We start from the raw sequence: 23,096 nt of genomic DNA on the forward strand, positions 1-23,096 counted from the left end.
CACGTGTAACAACACCTGCACAGGATCGGTACTTCTGAACATCACACATGCGGGACAGGTACAGGATGGCAACAACAACTGCCTGAGTTACACCAGGAATGCACCCTTGCTTAGACCGTCCGCAATAGGCTGAGAGGGGCTGGACTGAGGGTTTGTAGGCCTGTTGTAAGGCAGGTCCTCACCAGACATCACCAGCAACAACGTCGCCTATGGGCACAAACCCACCATTGCTGGACCAGACAGGACTGGCAAAAGTGCTCTTCACTGACGAGTCACGGTTTTGTCTCACCAGGGGTGATGGTCGGATTTGCATGTATCGTCGAAGGAATGAGTGTTACACCGAGGCCTGTACTCTGGAGCGGGTTCGATTTGGAGATTCTGCCATGGTCTGGTGCGGTGTGTGTCACAGCATCATCGGACTGAGCTTGTTGTCATTGCAGGCAATCTTAATGCTGTGTGGTACCCTTCCTGCAGGCTCATCCTGATATGTCCCTCCAGTATAACAATGCCACCAGCCATACTGCTCGCTCTGTGTGTGATTTCCTGCAAGACAGGAATGTCAGTGTTCTGCCATGGCCAGCGAAGAGCCCGGATCTCAATCCCATTGTGCACGTCTGGGACCTGTTGGATTGGAGGGTGAGGGCTAGGGCCATTCCCAGCAGAAATGTCCGGGAACTTGCAGGTGCCTTTGTGGAAGAGTGGGGTAACATCTCACAGCAAGAACTGGCAAATCTGGTGCAGTCCATGAGGAGGAGATGCACTGGAGTAATTAATGCAGCTGGTGGCCACACCAGATACTGACTGTTACTTTTGTTCAGGGACACGTTATTAATTTCTGTTAGTCACATGTCTGTGGAACTTGTTCAGTTTATGTCTCAGTTGTTGAATCTTGTGTTATTTACACAAATAAATAATAAATATTTACACATGTTAAGTTTGCTGAAAATAAAAGCATTTGACAGTGAGAGGACATTTTTTTTGTTGAGTTTATTTCCCCCAGATTACACAGACCCACAAAGATTTAGAAAACAATTTTGATAAACTCTCATATATATTGGGTGAAATACCACAGTGTACAATCACAGCAGCAATATTTGTGACCTGTTGCCACAAGAAAGGGCAACCAGTGAAGAACAAACACCGTTGTAAATAGAACCCATATTTATGTTTATTTATTTTCCCTTTTGTACTTTATCACGTCGTGTATGTAGGTGGCAGGGAAGTCAGGCGCAGGAGAATCAAATGCAGTATAAATGGAGTATTTTTATAACTTAAAACACAAACTCCAAAACCAAAGTCCATAATGAAATAAATGTGGGTACAAGAACCCGTCACACACCAATCCATAAACCATGAACATAACAACAAACAATCCCTGACAAGGACATGAGGGGAAACAGAGGGTTAAATACACAACATATAATGAATGGGATTGGAACCAGGTGTGTAAGAAGACAAGACAAAACCAATAGAAAATTAAACATAGATCAATGATGGCTAGAAGACTGGTGACGTCGACCGCCGAGCACCGCCCGAACAAGGAGAGGCATCGACTTCGGCAGAAGTCGTGACATTTAACTATTTTCACATTGTTACAACACTGTATATAGACATAATATGACATTTGAAATGTCTTTATTATTTTGAAACGTGTGTGTAATATTTACTGTTCATTTTTTTATTGTTTATTTCACTTTTATTTATCCAGTTCACTTGCTTTGGTAATGTAAACATTTGTTTCCCGTGCCAATAAAGCCTCTTGAATTGACAGAGAGAGGGGAGAGAGAGAGAGAGAGAGAGAGAGAGAGAGAGAGAGAGAGAGAGAGAGAGAGAGAGAGAGAGAGAGAGAGAGAGAGAGAGAGAGAGAGAGAGAGAGAGAGAGAGAGAGAGAGAGAGAGAGAGAGAGAGAGAGAGAGAGAGAGAGAGAAGGGGGATAGAGAGGGAGGAAGAGAAAGATATAGAGGAGAGGGAGGGAGAGATGGACAGAGACAGAGAAGGGGGAGAGAGAGAAAGGTTAAAGAGTTTTATTTGATTGTGCCACTTTATAAGCTGAGTGAGTAGTACACTTATCCCTTACTCTAGGTCACTGTCTCAGTGAGTCACCAGTGTGTGTTTATATGTGTGCATGTGTGTGTGGCGTGCGTGTGTGTGTGTGTGTGTGTGTGTGTGTGTGTGTGTGTGTGTGTGTGTGTGTGTGTGTGTGTGTGTGTGTGTGTGTGTGTGTGTGTGTGTGTGTGTGTGTGTGTGTGTGTGTGTGTGTGTGTGTGTGTGTGTGTGTGTGTGCAGATTTAGGGGACATCTGCTTGCAACGGCTTGTGTTACTGACAGGCAGAGTAGCTCAGACAGGGCTTAGCTCTTAAACACCTGCGCAGGAGCACTACTGAAATACTACTACAGCTGTAGCCAACGTATAGAGATATACCGGAGACGTACCGGAGACATACTGGAGATATTCCAAGTCTGGATAATCCTCTATACCAGGGGTTCCCAAACGTTTTCACTCAGGCCCCATTTCCAGCATTGGGTAACATCCCACGCCCCCCTGTGCACGCACCACGTCTATTTCTATGATAGTCTCCTGGTGCGCTCCACTACAGCCCTGTTGATGTGAATGGGGGCGTGTTCGGCCGGCCTTTTCCTGTAGCCCACAGCAATCTCCTTTGTCTTGCTCATGTTAAGGGAAAGGTTGTTGTCATGGCACCACACTGCCAGGTCTCTGATCTCCTCCCTATAGGCTGTCTCATCGTTGTTGGTGATCAGGCCTACCACCGTGGTATCGTCAGCAAACTTAAGGATGGTGTTGGAGTTGTGCTTGGCCACACAGTCGTAGGTGAACAGGGAGTATAGGAGGGGACTGAGCACGTACCCCTGAGGGGCCCCTGTGTTGAGGATCAACGTGGTAGATGTTTTGTTGCCTACCCTCACCACCTGGGGCGGCCCATCAGGAAGTCCAGGATCCAGTTGCAAAGGGAGGTGTTTAGTCCCAGGATACTTAGCTTAGTGATGAGCTTTGTGGGCTCTATGGTGTTGAACGCTGAGCTGTAGTCAATGAACAGCATTCCCACATAGGTGTTCCTTTTGTCCAGGTGTGAGAGGGCAGTGTGGAGTGTGATTGAGATTGCGTTACCTGTGGATCTGTTGAGCGGTAGGCAAATTGGAGGGGTCTAGGGTTTCTGGGATGATGGTGTTGATGTGAGGCCTGACCAGCCTTTCAAAGTATTTCATGGCTACCGACATGAGTTGAGACGTACTGGAGATCTACTGGAGACATTCTGGAGACATTCTTGAGAAATTCTGGAGGTCTACTCGTACTGGAGACATACTGGAGACATTCTTGAGAAATTCCGGAGGTCTACTCGTACTGGAGACATACTGGAAATATTCCAAGTCTGACTATTTAATCCTCTATACAAGGGGTTCCCACACTTTTTCACTCAGGCTCCCCTTCCAGCATTGGGTAACATCCTACGCCCCCCGTGTTTGCACCACGTCTATTTCAATGGGTACAAGCACTGTTCATGACACAACTGTTCATACTCCTCTTGGTGGAGGTCATTTTGCAGGTTTAAAGCTTATGTCCTGCAATTCTATACATTTTACCATGTCTACTGAGTATTCATGTGATATTTGAGTGACAAAGAAATTACAATAAAATCTATAGGTTAAAAACCTAAATTAAAAACGTTAGCTGACATGGGCTAGTTGATCTGGACATTTATACATAGGACTCTAAGGTCTGCAGTGACTGACATGACGAGAGGAACTGATGATGTACGACCCAATTTAGAAATGGCACTTTGTGTGTTCTACTATTACAACTTTCAAGAGTAAATTTAAAGCCGAGTTCCTTTAAAAAAATTAATAATAATAATTACATTCACATGTTGTTGTTTTTTGTGGGGTGGGGGGGGGGCGTCACCCCTGCCCTCTCCACACAGTTTGGGAACCGCTGCTTTATAGAACAAATCTTAGCTTTGCTAATGTTTCCCTGTAAACGTTGATGAAATTGGCAATGATATGTCCACAGTCTAGCAGTTTAATGTTAATGTTGAATGAAATTCCTTTAATCTTTTATAGTTTCTAACGCATTACTATTACATTATTCACTTTATAAAACAGCTCAATATAAAAACTCTGTGTTCATTTCAAATTAATTACATTTATTCCCAAAAATGTTCACCCTCCCTTGTAGGTGACAAGAACGTCAAAATATGTAACCAATTACAGAATAATCCCGTAATACATTCCTACTCCCTCGGAAGGCATCGCTAGGTGAGGTGTAACCACACCGTCAAGATGAAAGGGTAACTTCATTATTCAAATGTCAAACTGGGAGACATAGTTATTATACAGTCCTCCTATCTGCTATCACCTTGCTCCAATCAAACTGTGAACCCTTAGAGCTGTGCGTGCCAATGTCAATGCCATGGTGTGTGTGTGTGTGTGTGTGTGTGTGTGTGTGTGTGTGTGTGTGTGTGTGTGTGTGTGTGTGTGTGTGTGTGTGTGTGTGTGTGTGTGTGTGTGTGTGTGTGTGTGTATCAGTAATCTGATGTGTGTGTGTGTGTGTGTGTGTGTGTGTGTGTGTGTGTGTGTGTGTGTGTGTGTGTGTGTGTGTGTGTGTGTGTGTGTGTGTGTGTGTGTCATCTCCGGACCCCAAAGGGATCGCAAAGGTGTGTGTATGTACATGGGGTCCTAATGCTAAGGCATCTGTCATGGTACAGCTCCCTCTCCGTAACCCTCTGAGCACCATCTGGGAGATGGGTCCCAAATAGCCCGGCTGAGATTATAGACGTATGTTTGAATCAGTGTATAAACCACTACACCTTATAGCCACTGTATAGCCATGTATAACCACTGTATAACCACTGTATAGCCAATGTATAGCCAATGTATAACCACTGTATAGCCACTGTATAACCACTGTATAACCATGTATAGCCACTGTATAACTGTATAGCCACTGTATAATGTATAGCCACTGTATAACCAATGTATAGCCACGGTATAACCACTGTATAGCCACTGTATAACCACTGTATAGCCACTGTATAACCACTGTATAGCCACTGTATACTGTATAGCCACTGTATAACCAATGTATAGCCACTGTAACCACTGTATAGCCACTGTATAAGCCACTGTATAAATGTATAGCCACTGTATAACCACTGTATAACCACTGTATAGCCACTGTATATAACCACATGTATAGCCACGTATAACCACTGTATAACCACTGTATAGCCACTGTATAACCACTGTATAGCCACTGTATAACCAATGTATAGCCACTGTATAACCACTGTATAGCCACTGTATAGCCACTGTATAGCCACTGTATAACCACTGTATAACCAATGTATAACCACTGTATAACCAATGTATAGCCACTGTATAACCAATGTATAGCCACGGTATAACCACTGTATAGCCACTGTATAGCCACTGTATAACCAATGTATAGCCACGGTATAACCACTGTATAGCCACTGTATAGCCACTGTATAGCCACTGTATAACCACTGTATAACCAATGTATAGCCACTGATAACAACATGTACCTGTTATTACTATCTCTTGCATGCTTGAGTTTCAGTTCCATTTATATTGACATTAAAGTTCCCCAAACTGTTTTAAAATGTGTACACAACTAATTAATTCATAGATTAAGTATTTTTTTAAGGAACGTGTGCACAACATAGTACATATAGTGCCTTCAGAAAGTATTCACACTCCTTGACTTATTCCACATTGTGTTTTGTCACAGCCTGAATATAACATGGAGGGGTATGAATGCTTTCTGAAGGCACTGAATAAAACACAGGAAAATAATGCCTTTAAGTCAGGGAGTGTTGACCCCATAGAACCCCACAGAATGAATTCTGTTTCTATGGTTTACCCTATGACTTAATGCAAGCTCTACATGTATAATGTAGAAAGTAAACAGACTCTTGACAACAGATGAATTTCCAGCCTCTTTCCTTTCTATCAATATATCCCAAGCTGTCAAGCCCAGCTTGCAGTCCACTTCAGTGTGTGTGTGTGTGTGTGTGTGTGTGTGTGTGTGTGTGTGTGTGTGTGTGTGTGTGTGTGTGTGTGTGTGTGTGTGTGTATGTATGTATGTGTGTATTTGTGTGCGTGTGTTTGTGTGTGCATACCAGCTCTCTTCTCACTCACTGCTTGCCTCGGTCTTCACCCCTCCCCTCAGCCACAGGTGTGCATGGTAACCAAAGCCTTGTCGTAGCAACCGGTACACAGCCCAAACCCCTCCCCTTCTCCCAACACTAACTCTTTCCCAACTTCTCTGTGTGTCGGCTTGTGTGTGTGTGGCCCTTTCCAAAGGGTCCCTCCATCCCTTCCACACACTAACTGACTCTGTGCCCGTGCCAAGGCAGAAGAGGGCATCCCCAGCCCATATGGAGGTGCCGGACATGGCAGTGCCCACAGTACCAGTAGTACCCGTTGCTGACTGCTGCTCTCTGCTGTGTTCCTATCTCCAGCACAACAAGGCTGCGGTACAGATCAAGCAAGACATGAAGAAGATGGTCCAGTTGCCCATGCTGAGGGGGACCTCCAGGGGACCACGAGGAGTGGAGGCCAGGGGCGGTAGGCTGTTCGGCGTGTCCCTGCTGGAGCTCAGGGAACTGGGCCTCGTGAAGGATGGCGTGCCCCTGGTGGTGCGGAGCATGGTAGAGTTCCTCCGAGAACATGGTGAGCTGAGGAGGTTGGGGGTCAAGGGGGGTGAGAGCAGATGTGGGGATAGGACGGTCTTTAATGTTTCTATACACAGTCATTTTCTAATGGTCATTCTGCACCCATTTTGATTCTGAAGTAGTTGGAGGGATGGCTCGATTTTGTTAGCGAGACTAACTTGTTATTATTAACAAACAAGTTAATACGATCAGTTTTTTTCTGACTTGATTTCCTAGATTTGATCAACTTGAAATCCACTGTAAATAGACGGGAGTGATAGCTGCTACTGTGATAGCCACATCCGTAGATATAGAACTCTGCTTTATACTGTATCTATGACCACAGCTATCTTTCTCTGGCATTGAGTCAATAATCCACCTGATTGCTGTCAAGACAACACAAGGTTAACAATGATAGTGTTGGCCCTCAGTCCAAAGTCACTGTGTTCACTGGCTAGTTACGCTTTGTATAAGTCATCTCAATGCAAAATCATGTGTTACATTTTAACATCCACTGTACCTTTGCCACAAGACTCATATAATCATTTCTAACACCTCATTATTTATTTATCTTTCTATTATGAAAATACCATGTCATTACTTATTAGACTGCCAACTGTAGGCTTTGTGTTGTGTAAAACCACATTGATAGACTTATCCTTGGTTTGTTCTGTACTCTCATCTTGATATCAAATGGTCTATTTAGCCCTTCTAGTAGTAATTCCCTTGTGTCCCCACTAGAGGTCAGCGTAGTTCTATGATACAGCAGTAGGATGTCCTCTTCATGACCACATGACGCCCTCACAAACTCAGCACACCCACATCATACATTGGGCCTTGCACATAGTTCTTTATTTGTGGGTGTGGTTGAATAATCAGACTATTCAGGTTACGCATCGTTGTGATTAGGAAATAGGAGGGAGACAGGAGCACATGTTTTTTGGATAAAGACAGAGGGTATTTTTTTTATTTTTTGTTTTTTATTTTTACATTTGACAGTTTTAGTTACGTAATAGTAAATGTGCCTGTAACGAGCGTTTCTTAATTTCATTTCAATCTCTGGTTTAAAGGATTTGTTCTCTGCAGTGTTGCCATTGCAGCCCACAGGTCTGGTAGCATTCGGTAGGATGTGCAACGTTTTGGAACGTTCAGAAAAATATGCTACAGTATGTACAGCAAAAATGCCTTTCTGACATGTAGAATAAGGAATCACGTCATGGCATTTCTGTCTGAAACGTTAGACAACTGCATGTGGCCCTGTAGACTGTTCACAACAACAGCAGAGCAACGCTTAATGCCGTGTAATTCCAGAAACTGCTGTCCAATTTAATAAAGTATAACTCACATGGCTGCAGCGGCAGGTAGCCTCGCGGCTAGCGCGTTCGCCCAGTAACCGAAAGGTCACTAGTTCAAATCCTAGCGCCGACAAGGTGAAACATCTGATGTGAGGAGCAAGGCACATAACCCTACTTGCTCCAGGGTCACTGTTGATAATGGTTGACCCTAGCTGTGACCCCCCTCTCCGAGGGTGTCTCAGGGGGAGCTGGGATATGCAAAAAAAAAAAAGGCATTTCTAATTCACACATGCATATAAAACACACTTGTACATTTGTGAAATAGGACAAATATAAGCACCCACCAAATTAATGCATTCATTATTGTCACGCATCAACTTGACCCTTTGTCACCAGTGTGTGTGCAGCAATGTTCAGTGATACAGAGAGACTCTCCAAGTTGACCATGAAAGGTTCCACTCCCTGTCAATATCTGGGAGTGGTATGGTTGTGTTATGTTACTGGATATAGTGTGCACACTGTTTACCATGGGGGAGAGCAGGGATCTCCAACCCTGTTCCTGAAGAGATACTGCATCCTGTAGGTTTTTGATAAACTGAATCAGGTGAGTTACAACTAGGGTTGGAGTGAAAACCTACAGGAGGATAGCGCTCCAGGAACAGGGTTGGAGTGAAAACCTACAGGAGGATAGCGCTCCAGGAACAGGGTTGGAGAGCCCCGGGGGAGAGTAATGTCTTAATTAGGTGTCCAAGAAACATAAAACAAACATTCTGCCATCAGTAGAAGAGATTGACTGTCCCTCTCTTGTTCTCCTCCCCAACATCTCCTTTGTCTGGGTACTCCCCCAACCTCTCCTTTGTCTGGGTACTCCCCCAACCTCTCCTTTGTCTGGTTTATCCCCCAACCTCTCCTTTGTCTGGTTTATCCCCCAACCTCTCCTTTGTCTGGTTTATCCCCCAACCTCTCCTTTGTCTGGTTACTCCCCCAACCTCTCCTTTGTCTGGGTACTCCCCCAACCTCTCCTTTGTCTGGGTACTCCCCCAACCTCTCCTTTGTCTGGTTTATCCCCCAACCTCTCCTTTGTCTGGTTTATCCCCCAACCTCTCCTTTGTCTGGTTACTCCCCCAACCTCTCCTTTGTCTGGGTACTCCCCCAACCTCTCCTTTGTCTGGGTACTCCCCCAACCTCTCCTTTGTCTGGGTACTCCCCCAACCTCTCCTTTGTCTGGTTTATCCCCCAACCTCTCCTTTGTCTGGTTTATCCCCCAACCTCTCCTTTGTCTGGTTTATCCCCCAACCTCTCCTTTGTCTGGTTTATCCCCCAACCTCTCCTTTGTCTGGTTTATCCCCCAACCTCTCCTTTGTCTGGTTTATCCCCCAACCTCTCCTTTGTCTGGTTTATCCCCCAACCTCTCCTTTGTCTGGTTACTCCCCAACCTCTCCTTTGTCTGGTTTATCCCCCAACCTCTCCTTTGTCTGGTTTATCCCCCAACCTCTCCTTTGTCTGGTTACTCCCCCAACCTCTCCTTTGTCTGGTTTATCCCCCAACCTCTCCTTTGTCTGGTTTATCCCCCAACCTCTCCTTTGTCTGGTTTATCCCCCAACCTCTCCTTTGTCTGGTTACTCCCCCAACCTCTCCTTTGTCTGGTTACTCCCCCAACCTCTCCTTTGTCTGGTTTATCCCCCAACCTCTCCTTTGTCTGGTTTATCCCCCAACCTCTCCTTTGTCTGGTTTATCCCCCAACCTCTCCTTTGTCTGGGTACTCCCCCAACCTGTCCTTTGTCTGGTTACTCCCCCAACCAATCTTTTGTCTGGTTTCTCCCCCAACCTCTCCTTTGTCTGGTTTCTCCCCCAACCTCTCCTTTGTCTGGTTACTCCCCCAACCTCTCCTTTGTCTGGTTACTCCCCCAACCTCTCCTTTGTCTGGTTTCTCCCCCAACCTCTCCTTTGTCTGGTTACTCCCCCAACCAATCTTTTGTCTGGTTTCTCCCCCAACCTCTCCTTTGTCTGGTTACTCCCCCAACCTCTCCTTTGTCTGGTTTCTCCCCCAACCTCTCCTTTGTCTGGTTTCTCCCCCAACCTCTCCTTTGTCTGGTTTCTCCCCCAACCTCTCCTTTGTCTGGTTACTCCCCCAACCTCTCCTTTGACTGGTTACTCCCCCAACCTCTCCTTTGACTGGTTACTCCCCCAACCTCTCCTTTGACTGGTTACTCCCCCAACCTCTCCTTTGACTGGTTACTCCCCCAACCTCTCCTTTGACTGGTTACTCCCCCAACCTCTCCATCTTGTCTTCTCATGCATTCTATCTGTTTGCATCTTCTTTTCTATTCCTTCCACATTCCCCCTCTTACTTTACTCTCGCCATCCCTGTCCCTCGTCACCTTTCACTGTGCTTCTCTACCCCTCTCTCCACCTGCCATCATTTCCCATCCTCCACATCCCTCCATCTCGCCCCTCTCTCTTCTCTCCATCCCCAGCTCTTCATCATGAGGGTCTGTTCAGGGTCAACGGTAATGTACGGGCGGTGGAGGGGCTGAAACAGCGGCTGGAGAATGGTGAGGACGTGGACTTCCTGGTTGAGGCGGATGTGTGTACAGTGGCCAGCTTGTTCAAACAGTACCTCAGGGACCTGCCAGAAGGCCTGGTAGACTCCACCGTACAGCCTGCCCTTATAAAGCAGCACCAGGGTGAGAAATGTTACTGTTTGGAATAATACAATGTGCGTGTGTCTTTAAACTGTGAAGGAACTTGTCCTTTGGGGCATAATTGTCAGATAATGATGACCGATTTGACCATAGTCTGTCAACAGTGCTCTTCTTTAGGGTCTTTGACCATGACTGTCTCCATTCACAACATTAGAATTGTGAAAGCCCACTTCTCTAGTCATATGACTATCATACCATGTACTGTATTCCCATTCTCACATCAGTGATCATTCCCTTAACAATGGTGTCGAGGTCACAAGTGAACGGTAATGACACATAGTCATTATCATTAAGCAGCATAATCATGCTCAAGCGGTGCTTCCATCGTTACCAGATACTACATACCACACCAGTGTAATCAGTGTTATCGTTCTTCTACAGAGATACTATCAGAACAATCTACAGCTAAGAATACAAGTTGGCACTCGCCCTAAACCATTTCCCAATCCCACCTATAAATCCTGCAGCTCTTCGCCAGTGTTCTACGTATCTAGATCACGGTTCTGACTTCGCTGAAAACAGGCTATGTTTACTTGTCTGCATGGGTCACTGGCTGGCCCTTACACTGTGCAGGAGACAGGAGTTTACCTTTAACACAAAGGGACTGTATGTCACAGACAGACAGACAGACAGACTGACTGACTGACTGACTCAGGCAGTTTAAAGGCAGAGAGAGAGACAGACAGACAGACAGACAGACAGACAGACACTGACTCAGGCAGTTTAAAGGCAGAGAGACAGACTGACAGACATTCACTGACTCAGGCAGTGGAAAGGCAGAGAGACAGGGGATGCATTGGCTTCAGCTCAGAGTCCTTCTTCAGACTCCTCAGTCCTTAGTGTATATTATAAGTCCATATAAGGTCAAGCCAGTCCCATGCCCGTCACAGACTGTACTGGCCTTACTCTGGTCTTAACTCACCTCCATGATGATCTAGTTCAAGCTGGATGAAGGAAGGGAATCTAGTCCCTGTTCCAAATTGTTCCAACCAGTTCCATATTCCATATGTAGTGCACTCATTTTGATGTAATCTCTGTTTTGGTCTAATTGCTCTGGTCAAAAGTAGTGCACTATATAGGGAATAGGGTGCCATTTGGGGCTTAGACTGTGTTTTGGTTCAAAGTGACTTGTGGTTGTCAGAGATGACAGAGAGTGTATATTATAAACGTTTTGGATGAATAGGAATATTTGTCATGGCTTGGTGCCAGAGGATGCATTAAGAGAGTGTGGGCCTGGCTGGGTACAAGTCAATGAAGAAGCAATGCTGCCTAAGTATGATCCCCAATCAGAGACAATGATAGACAGCTGCCTCTGATTGGGAACCATACCCAGCCAACAAAGAAATATAAAACATAGATTGCCCACCCTAGTCACACCCTGACCTAACCAAATAGAGAATAAAAAGGATCTCAAAGGTCAGGGCGTGACCATTACATTTTTTATTTGATCTCACCTTTATTTAACCAGGTAGGCAAGTTGAGAACAAGTTCTTATTTAAAATTGCAACTTGGCCAAGATAAAGTAAAGCAGTTCGACACATACAACAACACAGAGTTACACATGGAGTAAAACAAACATACAGTCAATAATACAGTAGAAAAATAAGCATATATACAATGTGAGCATATTAGGTGAGATAAGGCAAAAAAAAGGCCATGGTGGCGAAGTAAATACAATATAACAAGTAAAACACTGGAATGGTAGATTTGCAGTGGAAGAATGTGCAAAGTGGAGAGAGAAATAATGGGGTGCTAAATAAATAAATAAATAACAGTAGGGGGAGAGGTAGTTGTTTGGGCTAAATTATAGATGGGTTATGTACAGGTGCAGTACTCTGTGAGCTGCTCTGAAAGCTGGTGCTTAACGCTAGTGAGGGAGATGTGTTTCCAGTTTCAGATAGTTATGTAGTTCGTTCCAGTCATTGGCAGCAGAGAACTGGAAGGAGAGGCGGCCAAAGGAAGAATTGGTTTTGGGGGTGACCAGAGAGATATACCTGCTGGAGCGCGTGCTACAGGTGGGTGCTGCTATGGTGACCAGCGAGCTGAGATCAGGGGGGAGTTTACCTAGCAGGGTCTTGTAGATGACCTGGAGCCAGTGGGTTTGGCGACGAGTATGAATCGAGGGCCAGCCAACGAGAGCGTACGGGTCGCAGTGGTGGGTAGTATATGGGGCTTTGGTGACAAAACGGATGGCACTGTGATAGACTGCATCCAATTTATTGAGTAGGGTATTGGAGGCTATTTTGTATATGACATCGCCAAAGTCGAGGATCGGTAGGATGGTCAGTTTTACGAGGGTATGTTTGGCAGCATGAGTGAAGGATGCTTTGTTGCGAAATAGGAAGCCAATTCTAGATTTAACTTTGGATTGGAGATGTTTGATGTGAATCTGGAAGGAGAGTTTACATTCTAACCAGACACCTAGGTATTTGTAGTTGTCCACATATACTAAGTCAGAACCATCCAGAGTAGTGATCTTGCACGGGTGGGCAGGGTCAGGCAGTGATCGGTTGAAGAGCATGCATTTAGTTTTACTTGTATTTAAGAGCAATTGGAGGCCACGGAAGGAGAGTTGTATGGCATTGAAGCTCGACTGGAGGGTTGTTAACACAGTGTCCAAAGAAGGGCCAGAAGTATACAGAATGGTGTCGTCTGCGTAGAGGTGGATCAGAGACTCACCAGCAGCAAGAGCGACATCATTGATGTATACAGAGAAGAGTCGGTCCAAGAATTGAACCCTGTGGCACCCCATAGACTGCCTGAGGCCCGGACAACAGGCCCTCCGATTTGACACACTGAACTCTTAGAGAAGTAGTTGGTGAACCAGGCGAGGCAATCATTTGAGAAACCAAGGCTATCGAGTCTGCCGATGAGGATGTGGTGATTGACAGAGTCCAAAGCCTTGGCCAGGTCAATGAATACGGCTGCACAGTATTGTTTCTTATCAATGGCGGTTAAGATATCGTTTAGGACCTTGAGCGTAGCTGAGGTGCACGCATGACAAGCTCTGAAACCAGATTGCATAGAGGAGAAGGTATGGTGGGATTCGAAATGGTAGGTAATCTGTTTGTTGACTTGGCTTTCAAGGACCTTAGAAAGGCAGGGTAGGATAGATTTAGATATAGGTCTGTAGCAGCTGCTTTCCAATCTTTGGGAATCTCAGATGACACGAAAGAGAGTATGAACAGGCATAGGGGTTGCAACCATTTCATAGTAATAGGGGTTGCAACCATTTCTGCAGATAATTTTAGAAAGAAAGGGTCCAGATTGTCTAGCCTGGCTGATTTGTAGGGGTCCAGATTTTGCAGCTCTTTCAGAACATGAGCTGACTGGATTTGGGAGAAGGAGAAATGGGGAAGGCTTGGGCGAATTGATGTGGGGGGTGCAGTGCTGTTGACCGGGGTAGGGGTAGCCAGGTGGAAAGCATGGCCAGCCGTAGAAAAATGCTTATTGAAATTCTCAATTATAGTGGATTTATCGGTGGTGACAGTGTTTCCTATCCTCAGTGCAGTGGGCAACTGGGAGGAGGTTTTCTTATTCTTCATGGACTTTACAGTGTCCCAGAGCTTTTTGAGTTTGTGTTGCAGGAATCAAATTTCTGCTTGAAAAAGCTAGTCTTGGATTTTCTAACTGCCTGTATATTGGTTTCTAGCTTCCCTGAAAAGTTGCATATCACGGGGGCTGTTCGATGCTAATGCACAATGCCATAGGATGTTTTTGTGTTGGTTAAGGGCAGTCAGGTCTGGGGAGAACCAAGGGCTATATGTGTTCCTGGTTCTAAATTTCTTGAATGGGGCATGCTTAGGCATTTTAAAAAACTGACGGGATGAGATCAATATCCTTCCAGGATACCCCGGCCAGGTCGATTAGAAAGGCCTGCTCGCTGAAGTGTTTCAGGGAGCGTTTGACAGTGATGAGTGGAGGTCATTTGACCGCTGACCCATTACAGATGCAGGCAGTGATCGCTGAGATCTTGGTTTAAAACAGCAGAGGTGTGTTTGGAGGGCAAGTTGGTTAGGATGATATCTATGAGGGTGCCCGTGTTTACGGCTTTGGGGTGGTACCTGGTAGGTTCATTGATAATTTGTGTGAGATTGAGGGCTTCAAGCTTAGATTGTAGGATGGCTGGGATGTTAAGCATGTTCCAGTTTAGGTTGCCTAGCAGCACGAGCTCTGAAGATAGTTGGGGGGCAATCAGTTCACATATGGTGTCCAGAGCACAGCTGGGGGCAGAGGGTGGTCTATAGCAGGCGGCAACAGTGAGAGACTTGTTTTTAGAGAGGTGGATTTTTAAAAGTAGAAGTTCAAATTGTTTGGGTACAGACCTGGATAGTAGGACAGAACTCTGCAGGCTATCTTTGTAGTAGATTAGATTGCAACACCGCCAACTATGGCCATTCTATCTTGTCTGAAAATGTTGTTGTTAGGGATGGAGATTTCAGAATTTTTGGTGGTCTTCCTTAAGCCAGGATTCAGACACGGCTAGAACATACGGGTTGGCATAGTGTGCTAAAGCAGTGAATAAAACAAACTTAGGGAGGAGGCTTCTAATGTTAACATGCATGAAACCAAGGCTATTACGGTTATACAAGTCATCAAAAGAGAGCGCCTGGGGAATAGGAGTGGAGCTAGGCACTGCAGGGCCTGGATTCACCTCTACATCACCAGATGAGGAGTAGAATAAGGGTACGGCTAAAAACTATGAGAATTGGTCTTCTAGAACATCCGGGACAGAGAGTAAAAGGTTTCTGGAGGCGATAAAATAGCTTCAAGGTATAATGTACAGACAAAGGTATGGTAGGATGTGAATACAGTGGAGGTAAACCTAGGTATTGAGTGATGATGAGAGAGATATTGTCTCTAGAAACATCATTGAAACCAGGTGATGTCATCGCATGTGTGGGTGGTGGAACTGAAATGTTCGATAAGGTATAATGAGCAGGGCTAGAGGCTCTACAGTGAAATAAGCCAATAAACACTAACCAGAACAGCAATGGACAAGGCATATTGACATTAAGGAGAGGCATGTTTAGTCAAGTGATCATAAGGGTCCAGTGAGTAGTGAGGTTGATTGGGGTAACGGGAGATTCAGACAGCTAGCCGGGCCATCGGTAGCAAGCTAGCATAGGTTGGAGGTCTGTTTTTAGCCACCTCGTGCGTTTCCTGTCGGTAGATTAGTGGGGTTCCGTGTGGTAGAGGGAATCAATCCAAATGGCAAAATAGATCTAGTTATAGTGACCCAAGAAAAATTGTCTGATAGACCTATTCAGATAGCAGCTGATAAGACAGCTAACGATTAGCGGGTAACGTCATGACAGAGGGGCCAGTTGCATAACTCCCTCGGGCAGATAACATCGGTAGTCCAGTCGTGAAGGCCCGGTGGGTCTCCGCATCGGCAGTAAAACGGGTCCGGATAGGTGATTGTAGCCCAGGAGTGGCTGATTGAACTCTTCAGCTGGCTAGCTCTGGAATAATTGATGTTTGCTCCGGGATCGACGTAAGCCAATAGTCACACGGATAGCAGCTATCTAGCTGCGAGTTCCAGGTGTAAATGTCTAGAGCTTGCGGTTGAAATCTGGGGATATGGAGAGAAAAATAGGTCCTGTATGTTCTGGTCTGAGTCGCGTTGTACAAAACTGGCGATAGATTTTCGAGCTAAAGGATAGCTGATGACCACAAACCGTGGTTAGCTGAATACTAACGTTAGCCAGTAAACTGGCTAGCTTCTGGCTAGCTTCTATTGTGGATTTCAGATTTGAGGTAAATAATACTTCTTTTTTTTTAAATTGGTGAGGCGGGTTGCAGGAGATTGTTTTGAAGTTGAGTTTTTGGGAAATAAAATATATAAAAGATATGCGAAGAAAGATGTAAATATATATATATATATATACACACACGGGACAAGACGAGGACAAAAGACGCCTGACTGCTATGCCATCTTGGTATTTAATGACAAAACAATGGATGACAAAAAGATGGGGTAGATACAATGGCCAAAATATGCATCCCCATCGGAATGATAGAACGATAGATACGACAGAAAGATGGAAAACATTTGGACAGGATCTATTTTATGCCCCCCAGAGAGGTGGAGGGTGATCTGAATGTTCCCGCTCTCTGTGTGTGTCATGTGTGTTGTTGGAATGGCCACAGATTATGCATCATGGGTGCCAGGAAACCCATCTAAAAACCCAGTGTGGGTTGGCTGACATTTTACTGCCCTGGCAGGTAATGTCACCCATTAGCAGATTGCAATGTTCGACGCGACCGCATGTGACAGGTTTGCCACGTGAGGGACTTTTCTGCTACATGACTGCCATGGCAACGATAAAGCAATTACAATATTCTGGATTGTGATGAATTTTATTGTGAATATTCAGTTTATGGTTGGTCAATATTCACTATTTAGCCTCAATCTCAAGCTTCCTCTCTTTGTCAGGCCGCAATTCTTTGATATTGTTTATCTGGTTACTGATGATATGTCTTACCTTGGAGAAATGAAGGGAAATATGCGAAGTGGTCACTATCATAGACACCAATAGTGACATGTTAGTGATAGCGGTCACTAGTCTGAGATTAGGGTCAGTCTATTTTGTTGTGTGGTAGAAAATGACAGTGGATCAACTGAGTAACTCTATGGTCATATAATACCCAGGAACAAGCCTGTGTCTGGGTGGTCTTGGCATTAGTGAAGGGCTGACGTCTCCATCTGATCCCACTTCACCTCTCCCCACACACACACACACACTCACATGCACACAAGGGAGCGTACACACACACACACACTCTGAACTTCACCTCACCAGACATGCAACAGCTGTGAGTGCTCTCAGAGCTCCTGATTCCCTCCTGCTGTGTACACACACACACACGCGCGCGCACGCCTTATTCAAGACCAGTAGGTATGTCCCTGTATCCACCCCTGACCCCAATATGAATCCTGACTGGCATCATTATGTTTTCACTGCCTTTTTAATTTGAATGTTTTATTTTACCTTTATTTAACTAGGCAAGTCAGTTAAGAACAAATTCTTATTTACAATGACAGCCTACCCCGGCCAAACCCTAGCCCGGGCGGTGCTGGGCCAATTGTGCGCCACCCTATGGGACAATCACGGCCGTTTGTGATACATCCTGTAATTGAACCAGGGTCTGTAGTGACGCCTCTAGCACTGAGATGCAGTGCCTTAGTCCGCTGCGCCACTCGGCTAAGGTATTGATGCTAAGGCATTACCAGCATCGTGGTCATAGATTATACATTTAGAGCAGGTGTGTGCGTCATTCTCTTTCAAAATATCAATGTCTAGGGTGTTAGTAGGCTTATTTTCAATTGGACACACTTGACCTTAAGCCGAAAGGCCACGACTCTCAGAACCCAAAACCAAAGATTGTGTGTGTACTTGTTTTGTCAGTCATGATAGACTAATTATTATTTACAGATTATAAAGTAGGTCATGTGAGCTAAGGTATTATTAAAAAACATTGGTATCTGGGTTAATAATCGTATTTTCTCCTTCTCATCAACAAAGTGGAGCCATCGCTTCAAAGTCCAGTACTCTCAAAATGCCTTCCAATCTTTTAATTGTTGAAAATGTTGTTTCTACATGTTTGTGGTTTCCTTCTAGGTGTGCAGCTGTTCAACCAAAGCACAACACAGTCTTTCCCATCTCCTATAATGTCTAGAATAGAATACAATTACCTGAGTCAGCAGTCGCTCTTATTCAGAGCAATTAACAGGGGCAATTGGGGTTAAGTGCCTTGTTCAATGGCACATTAGCAGATTTTCCCCCTACTTGGCTCTGCGATTCAAACCAGCGACCTTTCAGTTACAATGCTAAATTACCTGCCGCCATGAATTGAACAGAACAGCTTTATTTTCCCCAGAGTGAACTAGTTTTTAAATGGGTCTTCCTGTGTATTTCCCTCCAGAGTCCAGTGAGGAGGGTTTCTGCTCAGACCTGAGGGTCTTACTCCACCAGTTGCCAGATGTCCACTACAGCCTCCTACAGTACCTCTGTCTCTTCCTCACCCAGGTGGACCAGCGCCACAGGGAGAACCTTATGACTGCTCTCAATCTGGCAACTGTCTTCGGCCCCAATGTCTTCCAGTAAGTTTTTCAGCCCGTCTCTGGGATTGGTGTTAGTGGGTCAGTGAGTTAGTGGCATAACACACTTAGGTTGCCATGTTGGTCCAATGTCTTCCAGTAAGTTTTTCAGCCCGTCTCTGGGATTGGTGTTAGTGGGTCAGTGAGTTAGTGGCATAACACACTTAGGTTGCCATGTTGGTCCAATGTCTTCCAGTAAGTTTTTCAGCCCATCTCTGGGATTGGTGTTAGTGGGTCAGTGAGTTAGTGGCATAACACACTTAGGTTGCCATGTTGGTCCAATGTCTTCCAGTAAGTTTTTCAGCCCGTCTCTGGGATTGGTGTTAGTGGGTCAGTGAGTTAGTGGCATAACACACTTAGGTTGCCATGTTGGTCCAATGTCTTCCAGTAAGTTTTTCAGCCCGTCTCTGGGATTGGTGTTAGTGGGTCAGTGAGTTAGTGGCATAACACACTTAGGTTGCCATGTTGGTCCAATGTCTTCCAGTAAGTTTTTCAGCCCGTCTCTGGGATTGGTGTTAGTGGATCAGTGAGTTAGTGGCATAACACACTTAGGTTGCCATGTTGGTCCAATGTCTTCCAGTAAGTTTTTCAGCCCGTCTCTGGGATTGGTGTTAGTGGGTCAGTGAGTTAGTGGCATAACACACTTAGGTTGCCATGTTGGTCCAATGTCTTCCAGTAAGTTTTTCAGCCCGTCTCTGGGATTGGTGTTAGTGGGTCAGTGAGTTAGTGGCATAACACACTTAGGTTGCCATGTTGGTCCAGTGTCTTCCAGTGTGTTTTATTACATGTTCATGGGATTTGGGGATGGGTGTTAGTTGGTCATGGGTTTAATAAGACAGATGGGTGGGTCTAAATGGCAGGTGACTGTCATTATGTCTGAGGCCTTGTAAAAGCCAGTTTATGGTAAATGTTTTACGAGTCATGCATGATGTTATGGAGGAAAATGGTTTGACAGAGCGTTAGTGCTATATCGTTTTAAAAAGATACACATAAACGGTTCAACATCAAATCAAATGTTATTTGTCACGTACACAGTTTGTACAGCAGGTATAAAAGGTGCAGTGAAATGGTCGTGTGCTAGCTACCTCAACATTCCAGTACTATAATTAAGCAATAAGGCCCGAGGGGGTGTGGTATATAGCCAATATACCACGGATAACCACTGTTCTTAAGCGCGATGTAATGCAGAGTGCCTGGATACAGCCCTTAGTTACCAACGTAATTAGAGCAGTAAAAATAAATGTTTCGTCATACCCGTGGTGGGTACGGTCTGTTATAAACTGGGTGGTTTGAGCCCTGAATGCTGATTGGCTGACAGCCGTGGTATATCAGATCATATATTTACTGCTCTAATTACGCTGGTAACCAGTTTATAATAGCAATAAGGCACCTCAACAGTTTGTGCTATATGGCCGATATACCACGGCTAAGGGCTGTATCCGGGCACTCCGCAATACGTCGTGCCTAAGAACAACCCTTAGACGTGAACATTGGCCATATAACACACCCCCTCGTGCCTTATTGCTTAAATATACCATGGCTGTCAGCCAATCAGCATTCAGGGCTCGAACCACCCAGTTTATAATCAATAATCATTTTTTTTTATAGAATAGTCGTTTTGTATTTTATTTGGATCCCCATTAGTTCCTGCCAATCAGCAGCTACTCTTCCTGGGGTCCACATAGTAATATCCTGGTATGTACTCAATAGGATATACAGAATAGATCATGTATGTGCTATGTCAAGTATGACTGTATTTACCATATAAAGTGGATAATGTGCTGGTTGCGCAGTTGACTAAATAGTATATTATAGAACAGTAGTGCTGTGCTTGTGTGTTAGGGTTGGCTGTGTGGAGAGTCTGTGCAAATAGTCTCTAAGGTGTAAATAGTCAGTTCATAGTTTGATTCATGATTGATTCATGTTAAATTGTTCCATATAATAATTGTTCTATAAGACAAAACACACCTGTATAAAATAAGAAGATATAACAGAACGGGTCCTGAGAACTCCAGCAACCTCCAATGAGTTGTCCTGACTTCCTCACGTCTCCACTCCAACAACATTGTTTGATCCCTTGCTATTTACCACCTGCTGTTTTAAAGGGTAGAACGTTCCTTAACAAGCATATTAAAACCTGCTTGGATGTTGATTTATTCTTGGAGCATATCGTTATCCCGCCTGAGGGGTGTGTGTGTGTGTGTGTGTGTGTGTGTGTGTGTGTGTGTGTGTGTGTGTGTGTGTGTGTGTGTGTGTGTGTGTGTGTGTGTGTGTGTGTGTGTGTGTGTGTGTGTGTGTGTGTGTGTGTGTGTGTGTGTGTGTGTGTGTGGAGATCAGGCTCTTATGGCCTGCCTGCCTGTCTATAACAGTCTTTGAATAACACACACACATACAGTAGCTATCTCTATGTACCGGGACTTCTTGGCTGACTTGCCTAAATAGTTGGAATCAGGTTGATTGATTGATGTTTTGTGTTTCCATCAACGTTGTCCTATTCTAAACCTGTGTTGCCATGTGAAAGAGTAGGTGGGAGAAAGGGAGAGAGCTTAGGCACACGCTGTTGCACACTTTCCTGGCTCATCCTCTGTCTCTCAATCATCTCTCTATCTCCCTCCTCCACCTTCTGTCTATACACACATTCTTGTACAACTAACCTTGTGGGGACACATTATTCAGTCCCATTCATAATCCAATTTTCCCTAAACCGTACCCTTAACCTAACCCTGAAACTAATTCTAACCCTAACACAAATTCTAACCTTAACCCTAAACCCCCTAAAAATTGCATTTGACCTTGTTTGGACCAACAAAATGTCTCCATTTGGTCAAATGTTTGTTTGTTTACTATTCTTGTTGGGTCTTCTGGTCCCCACAAGAATAGTTAAACACGTCCACACACACACATACACTCCATCTCTAACCAACATGGAGGGCTGTAGGCTTAACATGCCATTAATGTTGTGGTGATAGAAACCTCACCACGTGCACTCAGAGAGGGCTCATACATTTCTCCTTTACAGTTCACACTCTCTTCCACTTCTACCGGCATCCCTTTGAGTGGTACTGGCACTACTTGAGTGGAATTAAAAGGAAACTCATCCCTGCCTGTAAATTCCACTGACAGGGTTTCAGAGGTGCTTGGTGAATATTATTTGAAGTCAGACTTTCTAACACAGAAGTTAAACAAAAAAAGTCAACATTAACAATATTGTTGGATCAATCCGATTTCCGTGAGTCGGTGGTAAGACTTTAAGTGGTCTGATACGTATCACACACCTTAAAGACTCTACTGCCCTCTCTGTCCAATCTGTCGTGCATCGTTATTAGTGGGCGTTCCCAGTCATCCATGTCCTTGGCCCATGCCTTCCTGACCGCATTGCTTATAAACGGTGTCTGAAGACACACAGACCAAAGTGTTCTGTCTCCTGTTCTCACAGTCCCATCCCATTTGGCTTGCGCCGTGATCGAGGGCACTATGTTCCACCCCTGCCCGCTTTCTTGCCCACCTGATTGGCAACCATATCTTATAATAACCCCTGGTGTCTGTGCCAGGGAATCCGTCTCTGATGGCACATCGTCTCACTATCACTGCAGGGTCTGTACAGGACATAGAGTTGGAAAGAGGGCACGCACCCTATCTTTGCCATTATTACGTCCACAATGGTGCTGTCCACTAAAATAGGTTTTGTGGCAACTGTGCCTCTATCGAACTCTATGGTACAGTAACAGGACCAGGAAGTGACCAGAGGAGGCTGGTGGGAGGAGCTATAGGATGACGGGCTCATTGTAATGGCTGGAATGGAATAAATGTAACGGAGGTTTACATATGTTTGATGTGTTTGATTCTATTCCATTGGTTATATTCCAGGTATTACAATGAACCAGTCCTCCTATAGCTCCTCCCACCAGCCTCCTGTGGAAGTGACATACCTCAGCTGGGGCCTTAGACTGTACACCATGTCCTCAGTTTGTTCCCTCCATCAACCAATCAGAGAGGGGTATAATTAGGCCCAGAGCCCAGGCCATGTAGGCATGTCAAACAGCTGTTCAGGAAGAACTCAGTGACATGATCTGGTATCAAGTGCTACTGGATTGTCCTGACTTGGCCTGACATGGTACTGCAATGTGCCCTACTCCAGAGGAGGCTGGTGGGAGGAGCTATAGCAGGACGGGCTCATTTTAATGGCTGGAATGGAATTAATGGTACGGAGTAAAACCTGGTTTCCATATGTTTGATGTGAAACCATTCCGCCCGATTCCGATTACCACGAGCACTTCCTCCCCAATTAAGGTGGCACCAA

At 45.0% G+C, this 23,096-nt stretch overlaps 1 protein-coding gene across 1 annotated transcript in view; it reads left to right on the forward strand.

Moving 5' to 3' along the window:
- LOC118380070 (protein FAM13A) overlaps positions 1–23,096 on the forward strand; it is an 82,618-nt gene that overhangs the window by 3,028 nt on the left and 56,494 nt on the right. Inside the window, 3 exon segments of the mRNA XM_052464806.1 lie at positions 6,501–6,711; positions 10,465–10,674; positions 18,622–18,799. Of these exon segments, the coding sequence (XP_052320766.1) occupies positions 6,501–6,711; positions 10,465–10,674; positions 18,622–18,799 (599 nt within the window).

The sequence above is a fragment of the Oncorhynchus keta genome, chromosome 16 (assembly GCF_023373465.1).
Source record: "Oncorhynchus keta strain PuntledgeMale-10-30-2019 chromosome 16, Oket_V2, whole genome shotgun sequence".
Classification (NCBI taxonomy): Eukaryota; Metazoa; Chordata; class Actinopteri; order Salmoniformes; family Salmonidae; genus Oncorhynchus; species Oncorhynchus keta.